Here is a 25036-nt window from a genome sequence, read left to right as displayed (position 1 = left end):
TTTTATTTGTTTCAATTTATATCCATTTTTTTGCTGGTTTCGGTTTCATCGCTGTGTTGCTGTTTGTGCTGTTGTTTTCTTTTTTCTTCTCATAAATCATATACAAATCGTTTTTTGTAATATTTACTAATACACTCGCATACATTGTACGTTGCTTCAACATAGTCTGTCGTGGTTTTCATGGTGTGCTGTTGTGGCGGCTTTTCCTCCTGCTTATCTAGTTTTATTTTTTTTTTTTCAATCTTTTTTTGACATTTGTTTTATTTAGCATTTCGTGATGCTCTTTTTCCTTCCATATTTATTGGCTCTCTACATATTCGGCTCCCAACCTTTTCGTGTGGATTGTAGTATAGGCCCACTGGGTTGGCGAATATGGAGAATATTCTATCATTTAGATGTGAAATATTCCTTTGGGAAGCACAACATGATATACATTTTTTTGTTGGAAAACTGAGTGTCTCTGTGGGTGTTTGTTAATATGTCAAAACATATGTGGATTTAGCTACATAATACACAAATACATATGTATGTATATGCATATGTGTGTACATTTATTTATTTATCGGGAGATCTGTTCAATTTTCCGTCTGCTTTTCTATTATTAGACTCTATTAGCTCTTGCCTCGTTTCAATCGACGTAGCTTCTTGCTCACCATCATTAGAACTGCTCAAATTCGTTTCATCTTATGCAGCCTCTAGTGCCTGGCCCATATATATCTGACTCGTTCTCTGATTCATCTTTGACCCGTCTATGTACCGAGGTACATATATGTGGTATAAAGTTTTTCCAAACCTTTTCTTTCACAATTTTGGCTCATTGAGCAAGAATGACGCCCTATACTTCTTTAGGCCGTAAAGGAAAAATAATAATAATAAAATTGAGCCAGGAAATCCAGTTGCTTTGCAACTTAGGCATCTGTTCGGGAATATTGGAAAATGCTCCCTCGGATCGTACAGCTGCAGATCATAAACAATGGGGAAAAGAGTCGATCTGCAGTTGAAGAACTTATTTTTGTGCTTCTCAGGTCAAATTTTGCAGTTTATTTAGTTGTTCCTGTAGCAGCATAAACATTCCCCCCCATTCCTCATGGGGTTACTGCTGAAGTGACAGTCCTTGGTCGGATATAAATCCGGGTCATTCCGGTAACGTAGAACCGACTGTCGTGGGAACGGGGTTTATTTAGTAGTTTATAGTGGTTTCGTATTTGTAGTGGTTTAGGCTATGAAACTACGGTCGATTGGGGGTAGCAGCTATAGATAATTGAAGAAATTCCTAGTCCATAGAACTAACTTCCAAAGCTGTAGATAATTGAAGAAATTCCTAGTCCATAGAACTAACTTCCAAATACTAACAAAAAAAGTATTTTGTTTGCAAAGAGAAATTTATGATCAATGCTTATGTTTGCATTTGCCTAATGGTGACAGCTGTAGTTGTGGGTGTTTCTGTGTGTGTTTTTTTACTCCTTTTGGCAAACATCATCTGTTTTAAGTGTTTGAGCGTCCTTCCTGCGCGCTTTATGCGGTTGACGTTGTTGACGTCAATAGAAAAGCTAACCTGGGAATTTTTTTTTCGTGCCTGCGCTGCCAACATGGAAATGTGGAATGAAAAAATAAATGTCAAAACATGTGTTAGCATAAATTAAAAAAAATTGCGAAAAAAACATACACACATAACCTGTGATGCAATACTTTTTTTGTTGTTGTTGACTTGTGTGCACACGTTTTATACGTTTTACTAATATTCGTGAAAGGATTTGGCAAAATTAATTAATTATTTGCTGCTGCATACAACTACAAAAAGTTGCTCAAAGTGCTTAGTAATCATTTTCAAATTTGCGGTCCGAAGTGTGCGTGTTATTGTTTTTTATTGCTACCATTTATTTAATGTCGTATATAAATATTTTGCGCAGGGCGTGGCTTATTCGCGAAATAAGTTTGTAGCAGCAATGTTTTTGCATATCATTTTAATCGCCGTATATACCAAGCAAATTGAAACCCCGTTGTATATAAAAACATATTTTTTTTTAAATAAATTCTTAATTTTTCGCAGAAAATTGTGAAAATCACAGCATGAACATAGTGAATTTGTTTTTTACGCGCATTTCATTTATTCAATTGCTCAGTCTCATCTGAACAAATAACTTTAGGTATTCGCCTTCGCTCCGGTTTTGCTCGGCTACACAGTTGTTCTCATCTAAAGTTAGTGCGCTCTGTTGGCCTTTTGCTCTGCTCCTCTCCCTCACTCTTTCATGACGCTCTTCGCTCTTTCTAAACTTCTGCCACCCTTGCTTCTTGTAGTCCTTACTGAGTTGCCTTTGAAAACTTTATTGCTCTCTTGTTAGTGTCTCTCCCTTCTACGTTCGGCGCTTATCTATACACCACTATTTGCTTTTCTCCACGACGTGCTTTTTGTTGCCGCAATTGTCGGCCTGTAGCATAGCATCTGTTTTTGCTTGTCCGGTAATTTTCACATTGTCTTTTATTTGTTTGTTAGATTTTTTGTTGTTATTTAGTATTTTTTATGGTGTTACATGTCAGCGAGGTGTGACTGCATCTTTTTTCACTATGATGTTGAGTCTTTATGCAATATGTTTTTTTTTTGAGATTTGCTCGAACTTGTGATATGTGCCAGGAGGCGTGTGAGTTTTTGTTTTTTTCCTAAACAATAATAATAAATGGTGTGTACTTTAGTGCATTTGATCATATGGAGACTTTGATGTCAGGTGCTTCTACTTGTGTATCTGCCCAATCGCTCATTCATCTTTAACCTGTGTGTAGAGGAAAATGCAGTATTAGGAAAGTTTTCTTCAGGGGGTGGCCGATACATTGCCATTTTCTTCTGCGGATTTCAGTTGCCACATCGGATTGATTAGCCTTCCTCAGTCATTCGAGGCCAGAAAATTCGCATAATCGGCACAAGCAGCGATTAATGAACATTTGGAGACTTCTTGTTATCACTGCGGTGATCTTCGGCGTTGTAAAGCCATATAGCAGGACGGACTTGACGCAAGCGTTACAAATTCGCAGTTTGGTGTGCGTAGTTATGTTATTATTTTGCCACTGCTGGAGTGACAGTCCTTGGCCGTTTATAAATCCGGGTCGTTCCGGTAACGTAGAACCGACTGTCGTGCTATAGTCAATTATGGCAGCTGCGAAAAAAATTTTTGTGAATCTAAAATCGCTCGAATATGATTGAAATGAAAATGTGCAACACGCCGCATGAGTAACATTTTAAATAAAATGCAACATCGCGCGATAGTAAAAGCTTTCTAGAAAAAAATTTATATGCACGCGAAACTATAGATTTTATATAGTAAATCTGCATACTCAGTTTTGAATTCGCTCATCAATTTAATTTTTTAGATAACTTTAAAGATTCAAAGGATTAAATAAAAAAATAGTTTTAAATACTACTACAGGCTTAAGGATACTATTATGGATCCCAAACTAAAGAGAATATATCAAATATAAAATGAAAATAAAATATATAACATCACCTATAAAAAATAATTTTCTTCATTTTCAACAAGACAAATATAGTACAATAACATTTTTCGAGTAATTTATACTTTAATATTCTTGAAATTTCCTTATGAATCATTTAGACAAAACTATATTTTAAAGGTATACACATGCATACATATATGTAGTAATACATTTCTCATCTTCGTTCTTCTGGCTGTTTTATAAAAAAGTAAAAAACAAAAGAAAATATTTGAACCTTGCTCCTATGATATAAAGTGAGTTAAGTATACGCAATGCCTACCTCTGTTTACGCTACCTCTACCGCTTGGAAACTTCAAAGCCATTTAAAAAATGAAATAGGTCAGAAAACTAAAACCTGGGTATACAGCATTACTATATGACACCTTTAAATGCTCGTGCATATCAATTTTTTCCTGAACAACAAAGAAAGTTGACTTTTGTCACTCAGTATAATGGCGTATAAATGTACGACAGAACGTATGAGTGATATTTACTAAAGTTGTGGGCTTGCTTATATCAACACAACTAATAAAAAATACAAATACAGTCAGATTTGTTCTGCATTCCGACTCGCAAAAATTGGCTGGAAATAAACTTCGATTCCGATCGCATTTGATGGTTTCGAAACTGTTTATTTCTGAGTCGTTGTAATTAAAATAATCGATTTAGCTCGATATTATTCGGCATTGAAAAAACATAGTTTTGCCATTCAAATCGAATCAAAATGCAAAACAGGCCTTACTATTTTACCTTTATATATTTTTCAAAGGCTGCTGCAAAAAGTTATTAAAAAAAAAAATATTTATTACAAAAACCAAACCAAAACAGTGCTAAAAAGTGAAAAGTTATATTGAAAATAAAAAAAATAAATTAAAAAAACATCAACATAAAAACACATCGAGCGTACTGCTGTGTATCCCCACATTAGCTTTTGTACAAACAACTACCCAACTAACAACTAAAAAGTCCGCCCCTCACATCCTACAACATCAGTGCGCATTGTACAACACAACATGGCTTGGGGTTATTGGAGTGCCACAACAGTGGATCGTGGCCGTTCACCGCGCCGTAATACACAATGTACACCACTACCGGTGAATTTAATGCAACAAGAGGAGGACAACGGCTGTAACAATGCACAAAATACTGCAGTTGCGGCAGCGGCTTCTGCTGCAGCATCAGCAAATAATTCCAATACTGGCAATGGTACCGGTCCCAGTGGCAATTCGAATACTTGCCCGAATACACCATCCGGCACGCAAGCAAATCTCTGCTACAGTCCAACATGTCGCAGTCGCTGCAGTAGCCCCTGTCCGGGTAGTCCATGTCCGGGCAGTCCATGCGGTTCGATAACACCACCGCCGCCGCCTCAACTCACCTCATCGCAACAGCATTTGCATCAGCATTCGAATAAGAATTGTCCAGCCGCACAGCAGATACTCAATTTGGATGATTATCCGTCGCGCCGACAATCGTTGGACCGACTCGATAGTCCACAGGTAAGCGGATGACGTAGACAGATAGCGCGCATATGAATTCAGTATTTGAATATGTTTATATTTAGACCACATCCATTAAGACATTTCAGTCATAAATAAATTTTTTAAAATTATTTTTAACTAAATTATTGTGATAATGTTTTATAGTAATTATACATAAGTGTTGTTGTTTGAGCGGATTTGTGATTGTGTAAAAAATGAAATAGGCCACATGAGCTGTTACTCAAGAAGTTTGAGGCTTAACATTTCGAACCACTTTTATCGGCGCGCGATACAACCTTCGCGCCGATTACCCCCTCAGTGTTTGCCACCACGACACCTTTTTTAAAACCTTCGATTGGTCACCCGGGTCTGGCTTTTTTCGTCCTGTTAGAGGACCCTTTTTAAAAGGTTACGTCCAAAGTCAGAAAAGCCAGTCTGGCCTGACTCGGGATTAAATCCTCTTAAATTAAAATAACGAAAGTTAAACCAAGTTTTAGTTAGTTTACTGGAATATTGGACAAAAAAGTTTTATATGAGAATAGTTGCTAATAAATACAATCACGAATCCGCTCTCAACTTGTATTCACCCAATTAGATATATTTTAGTAAGTAACTACAAATTTCAATGCAATCTCAATTCGAAATAAAATCTTTACTGAATGCTGCATGGACTCATCATTTCTTATTTACAACCTTCACTGGCGCTCATCGATATTTTCACGAATTGGGGACAAATATTCAAATGCTAAAAACAAAAAACAAATTCTTTGGAAACCCATTCCACCTCACCAATAATCAACTCCATCACCATTTCGCTATCTTATAATTATACTACGGAATTTAGTCGAAATATTTCGGTCTACAGGCTAATCAGCTGTCGGATATTTTGTGTCGCGGAGCTGTCGTGTCATCGATACAATCGGCAAATAATACGCTGACGCGTGGCGTATCGCTGCACAGCCGAAGCGGTAGCGCTCATGGTAGCATTCATGGTGGTAGCCATCACAGCAGCTACGGTGGTGGCGGAACGGGTAGTGCGCACGGCTCAATGGGTTGTCTGCAAGGCAGTATGGGACATTTGATGGGCGCTGGTGGTATCGGCGGCGGCGGCGGTGGAGGCGGTGGCACAAGCACTAGCGGCAGTGTCGGCATGTTGTCGGGCGCAATCGACACGGGCGACTATGATGTACCACATCCGCATCCATATACGCATCATTATATGCAGACATCTACATCGATTACGCCGCCCCATTCGACAATGAGTTTGATCGGTTCACGACCCGGTTCGGCTGGCGCTTGTCCGGGTCATGATTCGGGCTCAGACTCAAGTCAAGGCTGCGTCTCCACAATGGGTGCCGGTGGCGGCATGGGCGTTAGCGGTGGCATCGTCGGTGGAGGTATGAGCGCTGGCAGCACCCATGGTAGCCACATGTCGACGCATATGATCGGTGGTGGTGGTGGTGTTGGTGGCGTTGGCGTTAACGTTGCCATGGGCATGGGCATGATTGGTCATCATAGCGGTGGCAGCGGTTCATTGGGACGTTGTTCCAGTCGTTGCCATAGTACAATGAATGCAACAACAACTACCACCACCACTGATGATTCGGGCGGTGGCAGCGGCGGTAGTGGTGGCAGTGTTTTCGTCGGCAGCTGTCGCATGGGCCCATCCAGTGGCGGTGGTATGGGCGGCATGGGTGGGGCAGGTGTTGGCATTAACGTTGGTATGGGCATGATTGGCGGCATGGTGGAGGCTACACATCGCGGCAGTCTGCATGGCAGCGAAGGCAGTGGCTTGAATGTTTGCGGTATGGGCGGCAGCGGTGGCAGTGGTGGTAGTGGTGGCGGACGCAGTAGTACACTCGGCACCATACACAATGGGCATCATCATCATCAGTATCACCATGAATGCATACACTATGAGCGTCTACCTATACCTGTTCCTATACCGACTGTGCCAACACAACAACAACAGCAGCAACACTTGCATTCGGAGGAGGAAATCGAACCGGCCTATGCAACAGGTATGTATGTGTGAGCGTGTGTGTGTATATGCTCATAAGCAAGTGTGCTTAAGGGTCTAAGCACTAGTAACGGCAAGTATAATTGTGATGAGTATGCACTTATACATATGCAGAGTTGTTTGTACATACATACAAAGGTATTTATGTGCTTACAATGTGGAAGATTTTATCATTGCTCGCCAGAATTTGTGGTGTGACTGCGTTGGTTTGTTATGTGTGTGAGGCTATTGTGAATGCTGTTGTCTTAAAGGCAAAGTGTCGCCCACTCAAATGGGGGACTAAGGAAAGTGGGTGATTCATGTTTTGTGTTTAATTATTGTTTTAAGTGGCTTGTTTATGGCTTTTACTTGAATGCAGCTCTATCAGTTTTATTAGCAGAGGCTTTATGGTTCACTATTTAATTTATTTTTAATTTTTCTGGTTGAATGCGAATTCCAACCTGCTAAACAGGGAAGTTAATTGCAACTAATTTTATTTTTAAGTGATATTTCATTATCTGGAGAAGATATTTTTTATGCTTAATTACACATAATGGATAAATAAATGCGCTCGTAGTGCTTACATGAACTGGTATTTGATGGAAGAAGTCACAAGAGTCCTAGTTCGAGAGTGACTAGAATTGCACTAGTTACAAAATTACCAATGATAGCTGTATGGAAAACAAATATTCTTCTATGATGTTTGTTGTTTTTATTGTTGTAAGTTTTTTATAGCTTCAGATTAAAAATAGAAATATGTATTTCTTAAAAATAAAGTCGTATTAAGGGGTTAGGGGTAGTCAGATGCCCGCAAAAATGATGATTTTCAATCATTTTTTTTGCTAGTCAATTGCTTTATATATTTATATATACATCATGTTTCGACTTGACTTTAGCGAAATAAAAAAAAAAAAAACAATAATAATAACTGTAAAAGTTATCGCTGTTTGTGGGGAGCCCGTTTCTCCAGAAGTCGCTTGCGGTGATCATCACAAGTCCTTGGATATTCATCTAAAATCAATCGGACAAGAGAAATTAGTTTTATTAATAGATAATCTTGTGCCTGATCTTTTTTGTTTTTCAAAATTAACGGTATGGCGGCTTCAGGAAATATTTTTCAGATTTTCGAGAAGAAAAACCCGCCAATTAATTGTTTAAAAAAATTCGAAATTTTTGAAAAAAAATCCTTCGATCAGGCACGAGTTTTTTATGTTTTTCAAAAGCATTATAAATTTATTGAAGTGCATCAAGCGGTTTTTAAGTTACAGTGATCACGCGTTCAAAAAACATAGCTTTCAAAAAAAAAAAAAACGCATTTAAAGTTTATGTAGAGCCCTGAGCTCCCTTTGTTAATTGTTGAATTACTCGAAAAGTATTTGTCGGATTCACTTCACTTTTTCACACAATATTTTTAAGATATTATACTTTAAGAAAATGCAAAATAAAATCCAATTTTTTGTAAATTCTGACTACCCCTAACCTCTTAACAAGACAATACCAGTATACACGTTTCCAGATAGTCAAAGGAATTTTTTCCTTCCCGATCGGTGCCACTGCTTTACTGGCCAGCTAGAAGTCCGAATCTAAATCCCATTGGAAAAGTGTGGAGTATAATTACAAGGCTTGTGTAAATTAAATGATCGCCAGTTTTCAATGGTACTGGTCCTAAAAGTGAACCGTATATTTTATAGGTGCATAAAATTTGATTAATTTCAACAATAGAGGACAAACAATGTTACTACGAGTATTAAGGGGGGAAGCTGGTCTAGAATTTTGAAAAAATCGAAAAAAATTTTTTTGTCTTAAAAGGTGCTTTAGGGTCTTAGAAATAATATACCAAATGAGGGATGCCAGCAAAAATGTCTAAATGCCCAAATTTTTCATTCGACGGCAGTGCCTCGCAGGTATGCCCCGAACGCTACTTACAACTTTAAACGCGTTTTTCTCGAAATCACTTTTTTTAAACTGGCCGAAGACATAACTCGAACAAATCTTTACCGATTCTTACGAAATTTTGACAATACATTCGAAATACCTTTCTCCGGAGACGTACTTAGGATTTTTTATTTATATTACATAGTTTTTTTTTTAATCAACAATTTTATGTCGTTCTTTATAGTGAAAATTGTAACTTTTTGTTCAAACGTGCACCATTTCGCGAAAAAACAAAATATCGAAAAAATCCTACGTACGTCTCTTTCTGTTGTTATATAGAAACTAAAAAAATTTTATTTTTTGATCCAGGACAAAAATTAAGGAGTTTACGTCTTCGGCAATGGACCCACTAGAAAAAAAGGCGCCTTAGGAGAACTGCTGGACAGCGGCCATTTTGAAATTAATTCAGACGAAAAATTTTGTATTTGTACCATGAAAGCTATATTATTAAACCTATTTCACAGATTTTCGATTGATTCCTTTGTTGAGTCAAAATAAATTCATAAAATATGCCCATTTTTTGCGCTCTAGACCAGCTTCCCCCCTTAAGAATATCATAGATAAATGTAATCAACAAGATTATTCAGCTACTTTAAAGAGTGTAAAAATTTATAAGTTTACCTGTTGAAGTGTAAGGTGGAAGAGGTAATTCAAGCATAAGATGATACAAACAGTATTTAAGAAAAAATGCAATTCTCGTATTATTAACAGTATAAAATACATTCGATATGAAAAAACCATTTTCTAAAAGAAATCTAATTAAAAAGGAGTAAAACATTTCTTTCGTGTACGAGTCTCTGAACTCGGAACTATTTTTTGACGAAAGCGCAAGCTGCAAAAGCCTTGAGCAACAGGCTTTTGGTACACCAATCCGCTTAGTTAAGTTCAGATTGAAGCGTATGAGCAACCAATCTGTTAGTAATTCTTAAAAAAAATGTTAAGCCTGCATCTTAATTTATGAAGTTAATAAAAATCAGAGGCCCATATTTGGGACTGTCCATATTTCCCATGTTTGGGACCCCTGAAGTTGCAGTGTAGAGATGAGATCTTACATTTTGTACTATACCTATATTATAACAAAATGGACTCTATTTTTAAATATGATTCCATCCTTAATAAAAAGAAGGATTGTTATTAACACTACTGAGTTGCTATAAATATTTTTTTATTTATGAATATTTTTTTATTTATTAATATTTTTTTATTTATGAATATTTTTTTTATTTATGAATATTTTTTTATTTATTAATATTTTTTTATTTATTAATTATTTTTATTTATTAATATTTTTTTATTTATTAATATTTTTTATTTATGAATACTCTTTTTATTTATGAATATTTTTTTATTTATTAATTTTTTATTTATTTATTAATATTTCTTATTTATTAACATTTTTTTTATTTATTAATATTTTTTTATTTATGAATATTTTTTTATTTATGAATATTTTTTTATTTATTAATATTTTTTTATTTATTAATATTTTTTTATTTATTAATTATGTATTTTTTTTTTATTAATATTTTTTTATTTATTAATATTTTTTATTTATGAATACTCTTTTTATTTATGAATATTTTTTTATTTATTAATTTTTTATTTATTTATTAATATTTTTATTTATTAATATTTTTTGTTTATTAATATTTTTTTATTTATTAATTTTTTTATTTATTAATATTTTTTTGTTTATTAATATTTTTTTATTTATTAATATTTTTTTTATTTATTAATATTTTTCTACGGTGTGGCTGTATGGTGGACAGCACTCGAAAAACGGTGCAGAGTAGCCACAATTGATCGAGTCCAAAGAACAGCCTGCCTCCTGATAACAGGATGCTTAAGTACAACACCTAAGGCTCTAAATACGTTGCTTCACTTGTTCCCTATCGATCTGGCTGGCAAAGCGATTGCAGCGAAAGCAGCGACACTCATGAATGCTATATCGAAATGGAATAAGTATCTTCCGACATAGACTATCATGTAAGTCTTCCATCACCACCCTTGCTATTCTCCTGTTCACTCCCAACTAGGGAAGAATGGAAGACAAATCTAACCGAAATCGATGGCCCTCTGATTATATATACAGATGGTTCAAAACAAGACGGCAAAGTAGGATTTGGAATCTTTTCCAATTCCCCTCACATCAATCTATCATTTAGATTACCCGACTACTGTAGCGTATTCCAAGCGGAAGTATGCGCTATCTGGTATGCTGCGAAAACTTTCTTAGAAAATAGAATAACACTAGAGGATATCCGCTTTTTCACCGACAGTCAAGCGGCCGTTCGAGCACTCAGCTCCTCTTATACCCACTCAGATGTGGTTCGATCCTGTCTCTTATCTCTTAACGAGATAAGTGTTCAGAATTCTGTCCAAGTTATCTGGCTACCGGGTCACAGTGGATTCGAAGGTAACTGCAAAGCTGATGAGCTCGCAAGAGCTGGAGCTGCGCAATCAAATGTTAGTAACTTACCCACAATCCACATTCCGCTCTCAACATGTAAATTGCTCATTGATCGAGAATTTCACAGCATTGCTGATCGGAGGTGGCGAGTGGAAACTACTTGCGTTACGACCAGACAAATCTGGCCATCCTACAATCTGAAACAGACAAAAACCCTTATAAGTCTTTCGAAACACGAACTAAGGCATATAATATTTCTCATCACCGGTCACTGCCTTTTGGGCACTCACGCACGTCGGCTCGGGTTTCCTCAAAACGACCTGTGCAGATACTGCGAGGACGAAGATGAGGAAGTATCGAGCAGACACTTGCTGTGCAATTGTCCCGGTCTAGCCAGAAGTCGACTCGCTCTTCTTGGCTCTCCAACAATTGACAATCTTTCAGTACTCTCGAACCTGAAAATCGAATCTCTCATCAAATTCTCGAAACGAATTAATATCTTTGACCAAAATCTACAATAAAAATCTCGGTTAGGTGGGGAAATCATATAACATAATGAGCTCTAGGGCAACACAACGGACCCAACTTGCGGTCTATGTGGCACTCCGATGCGGGGTCACCCTTAAACCAACCAACCAACCAACCGATATTTTTTTTATTTATTAATATTTTTTTATTTATGAGTATTTTTTTATTTATTAATATTTTTTTATTTATTAATTATTTTTATTTATTAATATTTTTTATTTATTAACATTTTTTTATTTATGAATATTTTTTTTATTTTTAAATTTTTTTTATTTATATATATTTTTTTATTTGTGAACATTTTTTTAGTTACTAATATTTTTTTATTTATTTATTAATATTATTAATATTTTTTTACTTAGAAATATTTTTTTATTTGTTAACATTTTTTTTATTTATTAATATTTTTTTCTTAAAATAAATCTCCACTAAGATTTTGTATTTTTTTTGTGCATCACTCTCGGTTAAAAAAATTAAAAAGTAAGCGGCAAACAAACAAGCATCTCATACACATCGGAAATGTTTCTAAAGAAAGTGACCTTGACATAAATGAAGCTTATCTTTATGTTAGAATACTTATCTCTTCGGTAATGCATATTTATTCTTTTATGACGCATATTTTCACACAGAACTTTTCACTGTGAACTAAAAATGTGTGTAACGAATTTTTTATTTCTCATAGGAATGTTACAATCTTTACTTATGCTACTTTTTAAGTCACTTTTTGTTGTCTCTCTTGATTTCTCTTAACTAATTGCCTGACAACGCTGCCTCTTTCTCTCTTTCCGCACGACTTAGTTTAAATAATCGGTTTGGAACTTTGCTAAACCAATCACACATAAACATGATTTTGTAAACACCGGCGAGCTTCCTAGTTGGATCGGCATTATTTATGAAAGTACTCACGATGTTATTAAAATATTTTAACATAATTTTTTATCCGTAACAAAAAAGAACAACACAAAAAAACGACTGCTCTACCACTTTTCGTACGGTCACTTGATGGAGTGAAATTTTTGTCTATAGAATCATCACACGACTTATTCACTGCACACAAGAACAAACGTACTCACAATTTATTTATTATACAGGCATACCACTGTACTAACACATTAACATTTCATTTAATTTCAATTTATTTTCGCATCTCATCTTAACGCTCATTCTCTTCTGCTTCACGTATGCCACAACTGCCTTTGCGCAGGGCGTATAGTCGCCGATGGCGTTTGCGGCGGACTACGACGACGGCGACAGTTTCATTGTTTGTTTCCTTTTTGTTGTTGCTGCTTTTGTTCTTTCTACTTTTTTTCGGAGGGTTTATGCTCGATTACTCTATCAATTTGAAAATAGTTCACGGGCAAGAACTCGCAAGCGTGTTTCGTCGTCTGTCTTCCGCCACTGTTGTGCAAGTTGAAGGAGTAGAAAGAGCAGGTGTTGTTGAAGAATTCTTCTACACTGCTTTGCGCTCACCAATCGAAGATCGTAAATAGGCAAATAATAAAAAAAAAAACAAAAAAAAAAAACGCTTATCTATAAGTGGTAACTAGCAAGAAAGTGTCGATTGATAAGCCTTATTTTCAAGGAAAAAGTGGGTGAAGCCCAAACAGCAACAAAAACAAAAATAAAGGCAAATATCTAAGAAATCAAATTGTTAATCGATTTGTAACTTTTGCTGCTGCTCTTGTGTTGTGTTGATTTGTAGAAGTACACAAGTTTTTTGCGTTTTTAGTTTAATGTGTTTCTGCGTGTTGTGAAAAAAAATTTACCACAAAAAAAATTAAAAAAAAAAAATTAAATATTTATTAGCTCTTCGAGTACACATTAAAGAAAAGCGTTCTTTTTGTGCGGTCATTGCGCCGCTGATGGGATTAAGGTTCACGTACCCGACTAGCTGCCAATGATGATCATGTGGAGTGGTATCTGTGAGGCAGCTTCGCTCTATGGCCTACAAGCTTCAACGTTCTTTATGAGTGGCGGCGGTGGAAGTTAGTATGGCAAAATGTTGCAATATTCTATTTTTATAAATTTTTTTGTACAAGCAAGCAGTGAAAAGTAATTGTCATACTTCTCAGCTCAAGCTGCCGGCTAATTCGGCATAAAATGTTGCAATAAATGTTGGCTTTCTAATGCCATTGGAAATAATGATGACACAATGTATTGTTAAGAATGTTTGAAAATCAATTTGAGTAGTTTTGAACAAATTGCTGTGCCTCCAAAGTGTATACCTAAAATAAATAAATAATTGGCGCGTACACTTCTGTTAGGTGTTTGGCCGAGCTCCTCCTCCTATTTGTGGTGTGCGTGTTGATGTTGTTCCACAAATGGAGGGACCTACAGTTTAAAGCCGACTACAAACGGCAGATATTTTTATGAGGAGCTTTTTCATGGAAGAAATACACTCAGAGGTTTGCCATTGCCTGCCGAGGGGCGGCCGCTATTAGAAAAATGTTTTTATTAATTTTGCTTTCACCGAGATTCGAACCAACAACCTCTCTGTGAATTCCGAATGGTAATCACGCACCAACCCATTCGGCTACGGCGGCCGCCTATACCTATATACCTATGAAACCGGAATTTACGCTTAGATGCCATTGGCTAAAAAGTTATGAAAGTGCGAGCTGTCCCTGTGTCTGCTTACAATTTTAATCGCTGCTTATTATATAGCGTTTGCAATATTAAAGGGTTTTCAATAATTTTTTTGATCCAATGACTCATATATCTGCCCTAACCTCCCATTCAATATCTTTAATAACCAAATTCCTTAAAATAACCAACCTATACCATAGAATTTAAGACACAATACAAAAGTACTCCATATACACAGTTCAAGCGTAAGGCCTCGACGCTATCGCTTTATGTTACAATTAGGTTATAAGATTTATTCTTTAAGTCAATTTTTCAAAATAAATAAATAAATAATTTTTTTGAATATTTTTTTTTTTTAATTTATTTTTAATAATTTTTTTTAAATAAATTTTTTTAATATTTTTTTATGCCCTAATTATGCCATTTTTCACAATCGAGCAAAATATAAATATTATAAAAAACCGAACGAGTGCATCACTGAAATTTCGGCAACAAAAACTATGTTTATACATAGGTATATATAAAGGATGGTTAAGTTTCAAGGGCCGGTGTTGATTTTGAATAAAATACAATTTTTTTAGGAAATAATTATCATTTCTCTTTATTATGAAAATATTGGTATGGCTCAAACACGTATGGAACTAAATATCGGCCAAATGGCCGCCGCCCCTTGGCGGCACACCTCCATCCGATGTTCCAAATTTTCAATGACACTGAGGCATAGTTGAGGTTCTATGCCGTTAATGTGCCGAATTATCTCAGCCTTTAGCTCTTGAATTGTTCCTGGCTTATCGACGTACACCTTTTATTTCAAATAGCCCCGAAGAAAGAAGTCCAACGGTGTCAAATCACATGATCTTGGCGGCCAATTGACATCGCCGCGACGTGAGATTATTCGGCCATCAAATTTTTCGCGCAAAAGAGCCATTGTTTCGTTAGCTGTGTGACAAGTGGCACCGTCCTGTTGAAACCACATATCCTCCACATCCATATCTTTCAATTCGAGCCATAAAAAGTTTGTTATCATCTCACGATAGCGAACACTTTTCACAGTAACTGCCTGACCGGCCCATAAACCGCACCAAACAGTCACTCTTTGTGGCTGCATTGGTTTTTCGGCAATCACTCTTGGATTATCATTCGCCCAAATGCGGCAATTCTGCTTATTGACGAATCCACTGAGGTGAAAATGTGCCTCATCTCTGAATCACGAAGTGCGCGATATGCGTTTTGATTTGAACGCCCATTTTCATAATAAGCCTGAATAACTTTAACGCGTTGCTCGATTGTGTATCTTTCCATGGTTTAAATTGAATTGGTCTGAAATTGAAAAATGTCAAATCAAATGCAGAAAAAACTTGACGTTCAGGTGTGGTTCACATTCAACATCGGCCCTTGAAATTTAACCACCCTTTATATATAAAATATGGTACAAAATTAATCATCCTATTTTGTTTTTGAATAACGTTTTTACTAGTGTGAAATATGGTTGACGTTTGTCATTTGCAAAAATTATTCCTATCTTCCGATAGGGTGATTAATTTTGCGGCTCGTTGTGCTATGTAATTGGCATACATATCCTTCGAGCCTCACCTCAAATTTTTGGTTTGTTGTTCTATCGCTGAAAGTCACTTGGTTTTTATGAATTTTTTTCCATCAACATTTGTTTTTTATGTTTTGAGTTTAATAAAAGCTTCTTCAACAGCAGGTTAATCACGTACTTTGTTAGAATTCTCTCGTCGATTATAGTGGCCATATAAGTAGCCTCGGACCTACGATGGCTACGACGGTAGCATCTAACCGCGTCCGTTGAAGAAGCTTTATAGAGGTCTTATGCTCCTCGAAGGAGTAATAAAGAGAAACAGTTTCTAAACATCTAAAAAAAGGCTACAAATCCACAATTAATCTAATGTGCTTTGCTCCAAAAATGTCTATTGCAACAAAAGAAACAAAACAAAATGATTTGCTTTGAACAACGCGTGCCAAGAAAATGATAAAGGCGCTTAGCTCGAAAGCTTATGCACGCACTTGTAGAGCTGTACCTCGTTTCTTACAAAAATGTGAAAAAAAAAAACAAATCATGGTTCGGCGACTGATTTGTCTTAAGGGGTTACTGATGGTCAGAGCTCCGAAAAAATTATATTGTAATTTTCAATAATAATTTTTGGTTAGTCAATTGCATTATTTTATAAAAATAAAAACAAAGCATTAATACATCATGTTTCGACTTGACTTTAGCAAAATTATAAAAAACAAACAATAATAATAACTGTAAAAGTTATCGCTGTTTGTGTGGAGCCCGTTTCTCCAGAAGTCCCTTTGGATGATCATCACAAGCCCTTGGACATTCATCTAAAATCAATCGGGCAAGAGAAATTAGTTTTATTAATAGATAATCTTGTGCCTGATTCAGTTTTTTGAGAAAAAAAAATCGCCAATTAATTGTTTAAAAAAATTCGAAATTTTGAATATTGAATTTGTTGAATAACTCGAAAAGAATTTGTCGGATCCACTTCAAAGTTTCACACAATATTTTAAAGGCATTATACTTTAACAAAATGCAAAAAAAAAAAATCCAACTTTTTGAAAATTCTGACTACTCCTAACCCCTTCAAATTAAAACAAAATAAAAAATATTTTGGGGAGACATGCAGACATTGAAAGCGAAATGGGACTTTTTTTTAGTTTGAACTGTATATTTTCCATCATTTAAGTAATAATAAGTCTAAATCATCAGAACAATTAGTCTTAATAAAAAGTTTCAAAAACTCCTTAAAAAATTCCGATTTCATAGGTATACATCTTGTTCTACTTTTAATAGAATAATAACACACATCGTTTGAAAAAGCTTCAGCTGTAGTCTTCTCTTTCAAATTTTGGTGTGTTCTTTAGACTTTTTGTTGTAAACTACAATAGTTTATTCATACCACCAATCAACAACTAATTGACAACCAAGCTGTTTTTCCAACGCAAAGGAGCTCGCCGTGGTAGTTTTTCTATTATTTTCATATTTACTATACGGTTTCCCACATACACTCACAATACACACTCTACTACAACATCTACTACCTTATTTAATACAATTTACAGATATATTCAAGCAAAATTCCAGATACAATTTAAAAATACATTCAACTCCCATGAAATTTACGATAGCCAATTCATTTACGAAAATACCGCGCGATCCATGGGGTAAATATTTCTTATTTGGCTTTTGCCTAGTACATTCAATTTATCAACGTCTGCTCTGCTGTCTTGTATTTATGCTTCAGCAACTTATGCTTTTCTTCTCTATCCATTATTAATCATTTCCTTGCCCAATATCCCAATAAGATTGAACTAGTGCTAACGGGTTTTTTACATACCTACATATGCATGCACGCATACGCCAACATACGTATGTATTCTCGCTTATTTGTCGTTTTCGAATCACCATTTATGATGCCTTAATTTAGGCACTTGTGCAGACAATAATTATTTGTTATTGATATTGCATGTTGTCATTGGAAGATATCAATTAAAGTGACATTAAAATGTTAAACTCATATTGTACATTTATGAATACCAGAACTTTTGACTATCAACTGTTAATTTCAAATTAAAAAAAAAATTAAAATTGAAATTGCTAGAAATGTTGTTAAAAATTATGTTTCAATTAAATTTTTGAGGCCACATTTTAATATGTACGGTTAAGTTGAAGTGGCTGTTACGCACGATCAAGATAAGTGATGCCGATTGGCTTTTCTATACCACATTCATAATCCAGAAGCTTTCAAATCAACTAATTTCGAACTGAACCGAAGATCTTTGCCATTAGTATTCCTTTTGTTTTTAAAGTAAGCTGGCGATTTATCACTTTCTTTCAAAGAATAATGAAAATTATAATAATAATAACAATTTGCGAGCAGTTTAGAGAGTGCTAATCATTCAGTCTAGTGACAGCCGACCTGATTCAAGAGTGATAGAATACAAGATTGCGTGTTTTCATTTGCCGTGACGTCAGCGAATAAACATATAAAAAGAAGAGGAAGAGCAAGCGAAAACAAATATAAACTGTCAAACACAAGAAATTATACGGCGTCATCGGTAAAAAAAAGCAAACAAAAAATTCATTTGGAGGTATTTTTTAATTCATGCTTTCACAATTTGACACGCGGCATTTCATTTTATTATTATTTTTAATTTAAAAATGACATATCTTTTTGTTTTTTTTTTTTTCTAAAGGAGGTTGAAATCAAAATGTCAGAAACATCGCAAAGGTGCCGTCACACCCATGGTATGTAGGGCACGCTCCCACTAATACTATAACAATCCTCCACCTCGGCTAATTCTACCCTGGGACCACAAAAGTATAACTTCTGGGTAGAACCGCGTTTATATCCGAAGACACAACAGGTACCTGCGTCCAGGCTCCTCTCCTGTAGGCATATAAAGGCTATACACCGTCGGTAGTCCCAATTACTCCCACTGTGTTAATAGGTGGTTCCAAAGTAAAGGAGACGTCGGAAAACTTGCAGTAGTATTATCTTAACTCACTAGCGTCTTGTCTTCTTTACGATACTGTATTGACTGTTTCACTCAAACGTCTGTGCTTGTTGTCGGTTCTCTGTTGCTGAAACGAAAAATGACTTATCTTAAAATCGCAATATTCACCCAACCATTCATTGAATATTCTCAAACTTCTTACAGTAACTTATCTTTCTTTTGTTTGTTTATTTCTTATTTGCCGTACTGATGCCACCGGTTGTCAAAATCGCGCAAAATAAAGTAGCGGCTTTCGGTAGGCGCCACCTTCTCTTTTCATAAGAAAAATTAGGATTCAAAAATGAGAGCCATTGAACTAGAAAGGCTAAGAATTATTGTCCGGAAACTCCTCGCCTATATAATTTTGCATTTGCAATATTTCTCAGAAAAGTTTTGAAGAAGTGAGATCCAAGAGATGTTCTACAGTTTATCATCAGCGTACATGTTGCTATGCTTACGAGGAAAGTAGGCCGCAGCGAATGCTTTCCTCATCAAATAATTTTTATACGGAAATTTCACTATTGACTAATTCGAAGTTTTTAAGTTACTGGCGGTAATTAACAAAGTGTGAACGTAGATTAAGCTTTAAACATTTAGTCTATTATTTTGTAGCCAGTTGAGTTGTAAATAGTTCTACAATTCAAAAAGAAAATTAACGCCGTTTAACTGCTTAGTCAAGGAATCAATTGTCAGCAACTACTCCACGCAAAGTGTAAACCCAGATTAAGATTCAAATATTTTTTTAGTCCAGTGATAGCTAAATTAGATGTTGCTGTGATTAACGTTGCAAATAAGCGCTAGTACGAGTAAATGCTTTGTTAGTCCGAAAATTGTTGTCCGGGAAATCTTCCGCTGAAAGTGTGAACCACTCCTAAGTTTTAAGTATTTAGTTTACTACCAGTAAGTCTAGGAGAATACTTTACTTTGATTTATGGAAAAATGGGTACGAATCACTTTAGTCAAAGGATTACCATTGTCCGCAAACTCCTTAAAGATATAGTAAGTGTAAACCCAGACTAAGGTTCAAATATTTTATTTACAGCTGAAAGGGATGGTGCTGTTATCTGCGAAGAAAATAAACTTCCTCTTTTAGTTGAGTAATAATTAATCGGATACCTTTCGAACGAAAATGTGAAACATACCTAAGGTTTACACAGTTACCGTAATGACAGCTCATCAGCTGAGGAGAAAATATTGCTTTCATTTCACCTCATCTATCAATCAGCTTTTATTAAGTCTGATTACATATTTTCTATATGGCAGTGTCCCTATAAAAATTGCCTCCCTTTTCTTAAACCAGAAGGCCCGCTTGCAGTCACTTACGAACATCATACCAGTGTAAGCTGTTCAAGTCGGAAATTGACTACACGCATTTCACATTTGTGTCACTGTCTATTCAGCTCATCCCATATTTACCCAACATGGCATAACTATTAAAAAAATTTGAAAAAGGTCATGAGAGTTCGCGTTTGGCTCTCAACAGATTCTATCATCAATGACCTATCTGCGAGAGAATTTTCTCTTCAATACGTTAATCGAAATTTCCAATTTGCTACTTGGCGTCCACGCAAAACAGCATTTTCCTCCGATTGTATGAAAAAAATAAGAGTACTTGTGGCTAAAGTTGAATTTCAAATCCAGCCTTAACCTGAGAAGATTATATACGCAATCTTCCACAAGATGCTGCATTGATTGAGTGGTCTGAACTAGCGAGTGGTAGGCGGAAGTATTTAAAATACTTCAGTCTTACTTTCAACTTGGGCGCATCACGAGAGAGGTTCAGTGGACCGTAATTTCTTCCTCACTTTGAAGTGAAGCTCGGCCTAAACCTGGTGGCATTCTTGGTGTAAGTTTTCCTTCCAACTTGGATGGATCAGCAAAAATGGGTCAAATCAGATCATTGGTATGTTCGATTACTCTATTTTAGTGTGCTTTATGGTTAATCAATTACAAATTTGGTATTAATATACTTTCATTTGGAAATAAAGAAAAATAAGGTAATATTTATTATTCAACGTTAACCAATTTAATCGTTCTTTGAATTACTGCCAGTCTTCCTGAACATATCTTCTTCTCTGTAATTCTACTCTCAAGCAATCAGCAAACGTTTCCCAGCAAAACACTACAAATAAATTAGCCTCACACTCTCCCACATCCACACTCGCAAGGTTCAATCATTTAATTCCCACAAAATCCTACATCGCGTTTTATTAACCGGAAATGCTTGCAAGCATTGCACTTTTGTATGCCATTAGAAGCTTTAACAGTTATAAATTAGAATAACCATAAAAATGCCAACGTAATCGATCATTTTTTATTCTAATTTTTTCTTATTACATTTGCACATTCTATGCGAAAGCAATGTTAGGAGAGCAATTGAAATGACCTTGTTTCAATAAAAGAGAAATATAATGAACCGATTGACCGCTGGTAGTAGTCACACACAAAAAAAAAAAAAAAAACAACAATAACAAGCGATAATTTAATGCAAACCTAATGTATATTTGGGCAGGCAGAGACAGATACAGAGAATAAGACAAGAATACGAGGGAGGGGTCGCATTAAAGCTGGGCGGTTTGATTAGGTTGTAGGAAGGTTGCGGCATTTTATTTTATTGGGCTTAGAAAAAACTGTAAGATAAATGTTCATGGTTCTCAAAGATCATCGTACCTCTGCCAAGGGGCTTCAAACAACAGGAAGCATTCTCGTAGGGTTTTCACCATCATGAAGTCTTTTTTTCTAAAGCCATCTAAGAGTTGTGCTGTTATCCGCTATACCGCTGGGGAAGTCCCCAGAAACATTCGAATTACTTTTTTTTTTAGTTGGCCACGAATCACTGTTCGTGCTGAAGCTAAGAAGAAATTCAGACATATAAAGACAAAGTAGGCTGCTGCGTGGGTTTGCTATTTGTGGTTACTGTTCTCAGCCCATCCCAGGATTTGGTTGATTGATTTAAAAGAAAGACAAGCACACATTTCAACTATGTAATAATGCAGGCGCCCAGATAGATAATACAGAAACTTTTTTAAGGAAACATTTCAAGGTGGATGTCGTGCCAGTGTGACATTGAAAAATCATGCGTCTAGTTTGTGGGACTTTCGTATTTTAACCGTTAGCTATATTATTTTTTATTAATTGCCTTAGCTCTCTTAGCTCAAAATTGGGCTTCCTGTCTACCTGAAGATTAGTAAAGAGGTTGGTGTCATCACCGAGCATTTCCTAAAGGGAACTCATGGCAAATGTATGGGGTTTCCGTTTAATAACTTCTGTCGCAGCTGCAGAAACGAGGAGGAGGTGAACACTTTCTCTGCCACAGTACCGTTCTTAGCTGCCAGAACTCGTCATCGCTGTCTAAACTCTATACCTATTAGAGGTTTTACCACATTGGGAATTAAAAGGGGAAACTGAGTCCGAACTATCTTTTATATTTAATTGGCGCGTACACCCTTTTTGGGTGTTTGGCCGAGTTCCTCCTCCTATTTGTGGTGTGCGTCTTGATGTTACTCCACAATTGAAGGGACCTACAGTTTCAAGCCGACTCCGAACGGCAGATATTTTTATGAGGAGCTTTTTCATGGAAGAAATACACTCAGAGGTTTGCAATTGCCTTCCGAGGGGCGACCGTTATTAGAACAATGTTTTTCTTAATTTTGGTGTTTTCACCGAGATTCGAACCAAAATTCTCTCTGTGAATTCCGAATGGTAGCCATGTACCAACCCATTCGGCTACGGCAGCCGACCATTGAGTCCGAACTAGTGGTATTAAAATGAGCCTCCAGGCCTAAGTGGACCCGTCTAGATTCTCGCGGAGAGGTGCAGTTCCTTTAACTTAACCTATCCTTATCTTTTAGTTTTCATGCACAATATTGAAATACCGTCTGAGGCGGACGATCCGAGCACACAGGTTAGGTTAGGTTATAGGAAGCCACACAGAAACCATATTGGTCCATAGCGATACCAGAAGAGAGCCCTTCGTTTTTTACTTTTTTCTAGCGAAAATATACATCATTTAAGATGCGCGTGCTTTTCTCGTATTTTAGGAGTCGCTCAAGCTCCAGTTCAGCGATAGATCCTAATCTTTCAAAACTGAAAGGTAGCATAGTCTAGTTTTCGAGAGAGTCGCACAGTGACATAGAATATGCTCCAGGGTTTCTCTTGTGCCCGGTTCATTACATTTTCTGCAAGCATCGTTAGGAGTTAGATCCAAGCACACGAGTATATTCAAACATTTTTTAGACTAAGGAGTCTTGGAAGTATTTTGAATTTAGATGTACTTTGTCATTGATGTATCGGAATCCTTTGTAGCTATCGGCTTCATTGAATTGTTAGCCTTATAAAGCCCCGTAGTCACAGTGTTCTTCACAGGAGTGTTGTTAAGAGTTTAGGTTTAATTTGTTTTTCCTACTCTCCGCAATTCTCAACAGACGTATGAAATAAGTGAATGATTACTACTTGCTTTAATAAGCTCCTGGTCAGTAGATTTGTTTGTCGCCACTCTGCAGAAATAATCTTTCTCTCTAGTAGCATCTCTTCCTCTTTAGTCATTAAGTCCAAAAAAAAAACATTTTGTGGCTGAATTCACTGTTGAATGAATGACCAAGAGAACCCAAAAACAAAAACTATTAACTCCCTGTCTCTATCCTTCACTACCAATTCCCAATCTTTCTGAGCTAAACACAAATTCAAAATTGTGCGTGTTTGTGTATTTACATACATAGAAAAACTCCAGTTAGGTAAAAAAATTAGATTTTTTTATTATCCATTTACTTATTGCGATCTATTTAATAACTTTTAACAATATTTATACTTAAAACTGCAATGGTATCACAAAGGATGAAGCAAAATTCTTTCGTCCAAGTGGGGCCACTTTCTGGGCAACCATTGCAACCTAACCTAACCTAACCTATATTTAAAACTAAGATACTAGAAACTGCATGAGATTTCAAAGGATATATTGATAATCATACTTACATACATATATGAAAAATCAATTAATTGCCCTTCCGTTCTCTCATCAACTTTACCTCCTGCCTTGTAAATGTTGTGTATTTGCATCTACGAACTTTTGAGTCGGTTGGCAGCACAAGTCATAAGCTTCACACCTACTAGACAAAAATATGTGTCAACTTGCGCGCTGAGGGAAAAGCAACCATATGGTGGAGTTTGGTAACGTCGTTTGCGGTGTTCGTTCGTTGACTGATAAAAATGATAAGGAAATCAATGACAAATAAACGACACTCGATTGCGGCAAATGTGAAGACGCTTAAATAAAAGCCAAACAAAATAAAAGGAAACTATTTCAGAAAATGCTACAGTTCACACATACATACGTGCTCACGCACTCCCACTCTCTCGCTCTCCTTTGACTGCTAAAACATTTGTCGAACACTTACAACTCTCAATTTTTTGCTTTGGGTGCATGCTGATAAAGTTTTGCAAACACACTTCAGTTACAAAAATCGGTGACCGGTGCGTTGTGTTCGGAGAAGGTCGGTCGTTGGTCGTTGGTCGTTGGTCCGTTGGTCGTTGGTCGTTGGTCGTTTGTTAGTGCGCTCCTAATGGCAGTGATTGTGATCGAAGTGTTTGTTCATACATATGCACACACATCTCAAGAGATTACAACACTGAATTAGTTTTTGTTTGAACATATGTTGTAAATTTGTGAAAAGTGTGAAAAAGTGTAAACTAACTGAAAACAAAAGTTGCCTTCAATGCTTAATCGAACATTTGAAAATTGAACAATCGTTGTATTGGTGTTATTGGCGACATTAACGGCTGAGCTGCATTTACGTACATACATTTGCACAATAATATATGAATGTTCTTAAAATAAACCCGTAAACGCATTCGCTTGCTTTATACCTCGTGCTAAAGCCCTCTCCAGCTGTACGCAGCCAAATAACAGCAGCAAATGTTTAACTATAAGTACCTAACACCAATGTGTATAAATCGAGTTTGTGTGTGTGTGCGTGCGAGTATGTTTGTTAGTTGATAAGGTAGTTGGGCATGCTCCACTTTTGAGCGGTTACTGTTAATTTCATATTTTTGTATTTATGCACTTACATGTATGTATGTATGTATGTATAT

The 25036-nt window shown here is 36.1% G+C and overlaps 1 protein-coding gene across 5 annotated transcripts in view; it reads left to right on the top strand.

Moving 5' to 3' along the window:
* The window catches only part of LOC128865871 (atypical protein kinase C), a 63675-nt gene that overhangs the window by 21211 nt on the left and 17428 nt on the right, over window positions 1-25036 (top strand). For 2 of the 5 annotated variants that reach the window (XM_054106255.1, XM_054106256.1), the window contains exons 4-5: window positions 4256-4985; window positions 5812-6988. The exons of 1 other annotated variant lie outside the window; for it this stretch is intronic. In XM_054106255.1, the coding sequence (XP_053962230.1) occupies window positions 4500-4985; window positions 5812-6988 (1663 nt within the window). In that variant the 5' untranslated portion in view covers window positions 4256-4499. Of the gene's footprint in view, window positions 1-4255; window positions 4986-5811; window positions 6989-12963; window positions 13825-25036 lie in introns of those variants that run through there. 2 more of the 5 variants (XM_054106257.1, XM_054106259.1) reach the window with 2 other exon arrangements.

The sequence above is a fragment of the Anastrepha ludens genome, chromosome 6 (assembly GCF_028408465.1).
Source record: "Anastrepha ludens isolate Willacy chromosome 6, idAnaLude1.1, whole genome shotgun sequence".
Taxonomy (NCBI): domain Eukaryota; kingdom Metazoa; phylum Arthropoda; class Insecta; order Diptera; family Tephritidae; genus Anastrepha; species Anastrepha ludens.
Note: the sequence above shows the minus strand (reverse complement) of the source record. Positions and strands in the feature narration are given on the sequence as shown.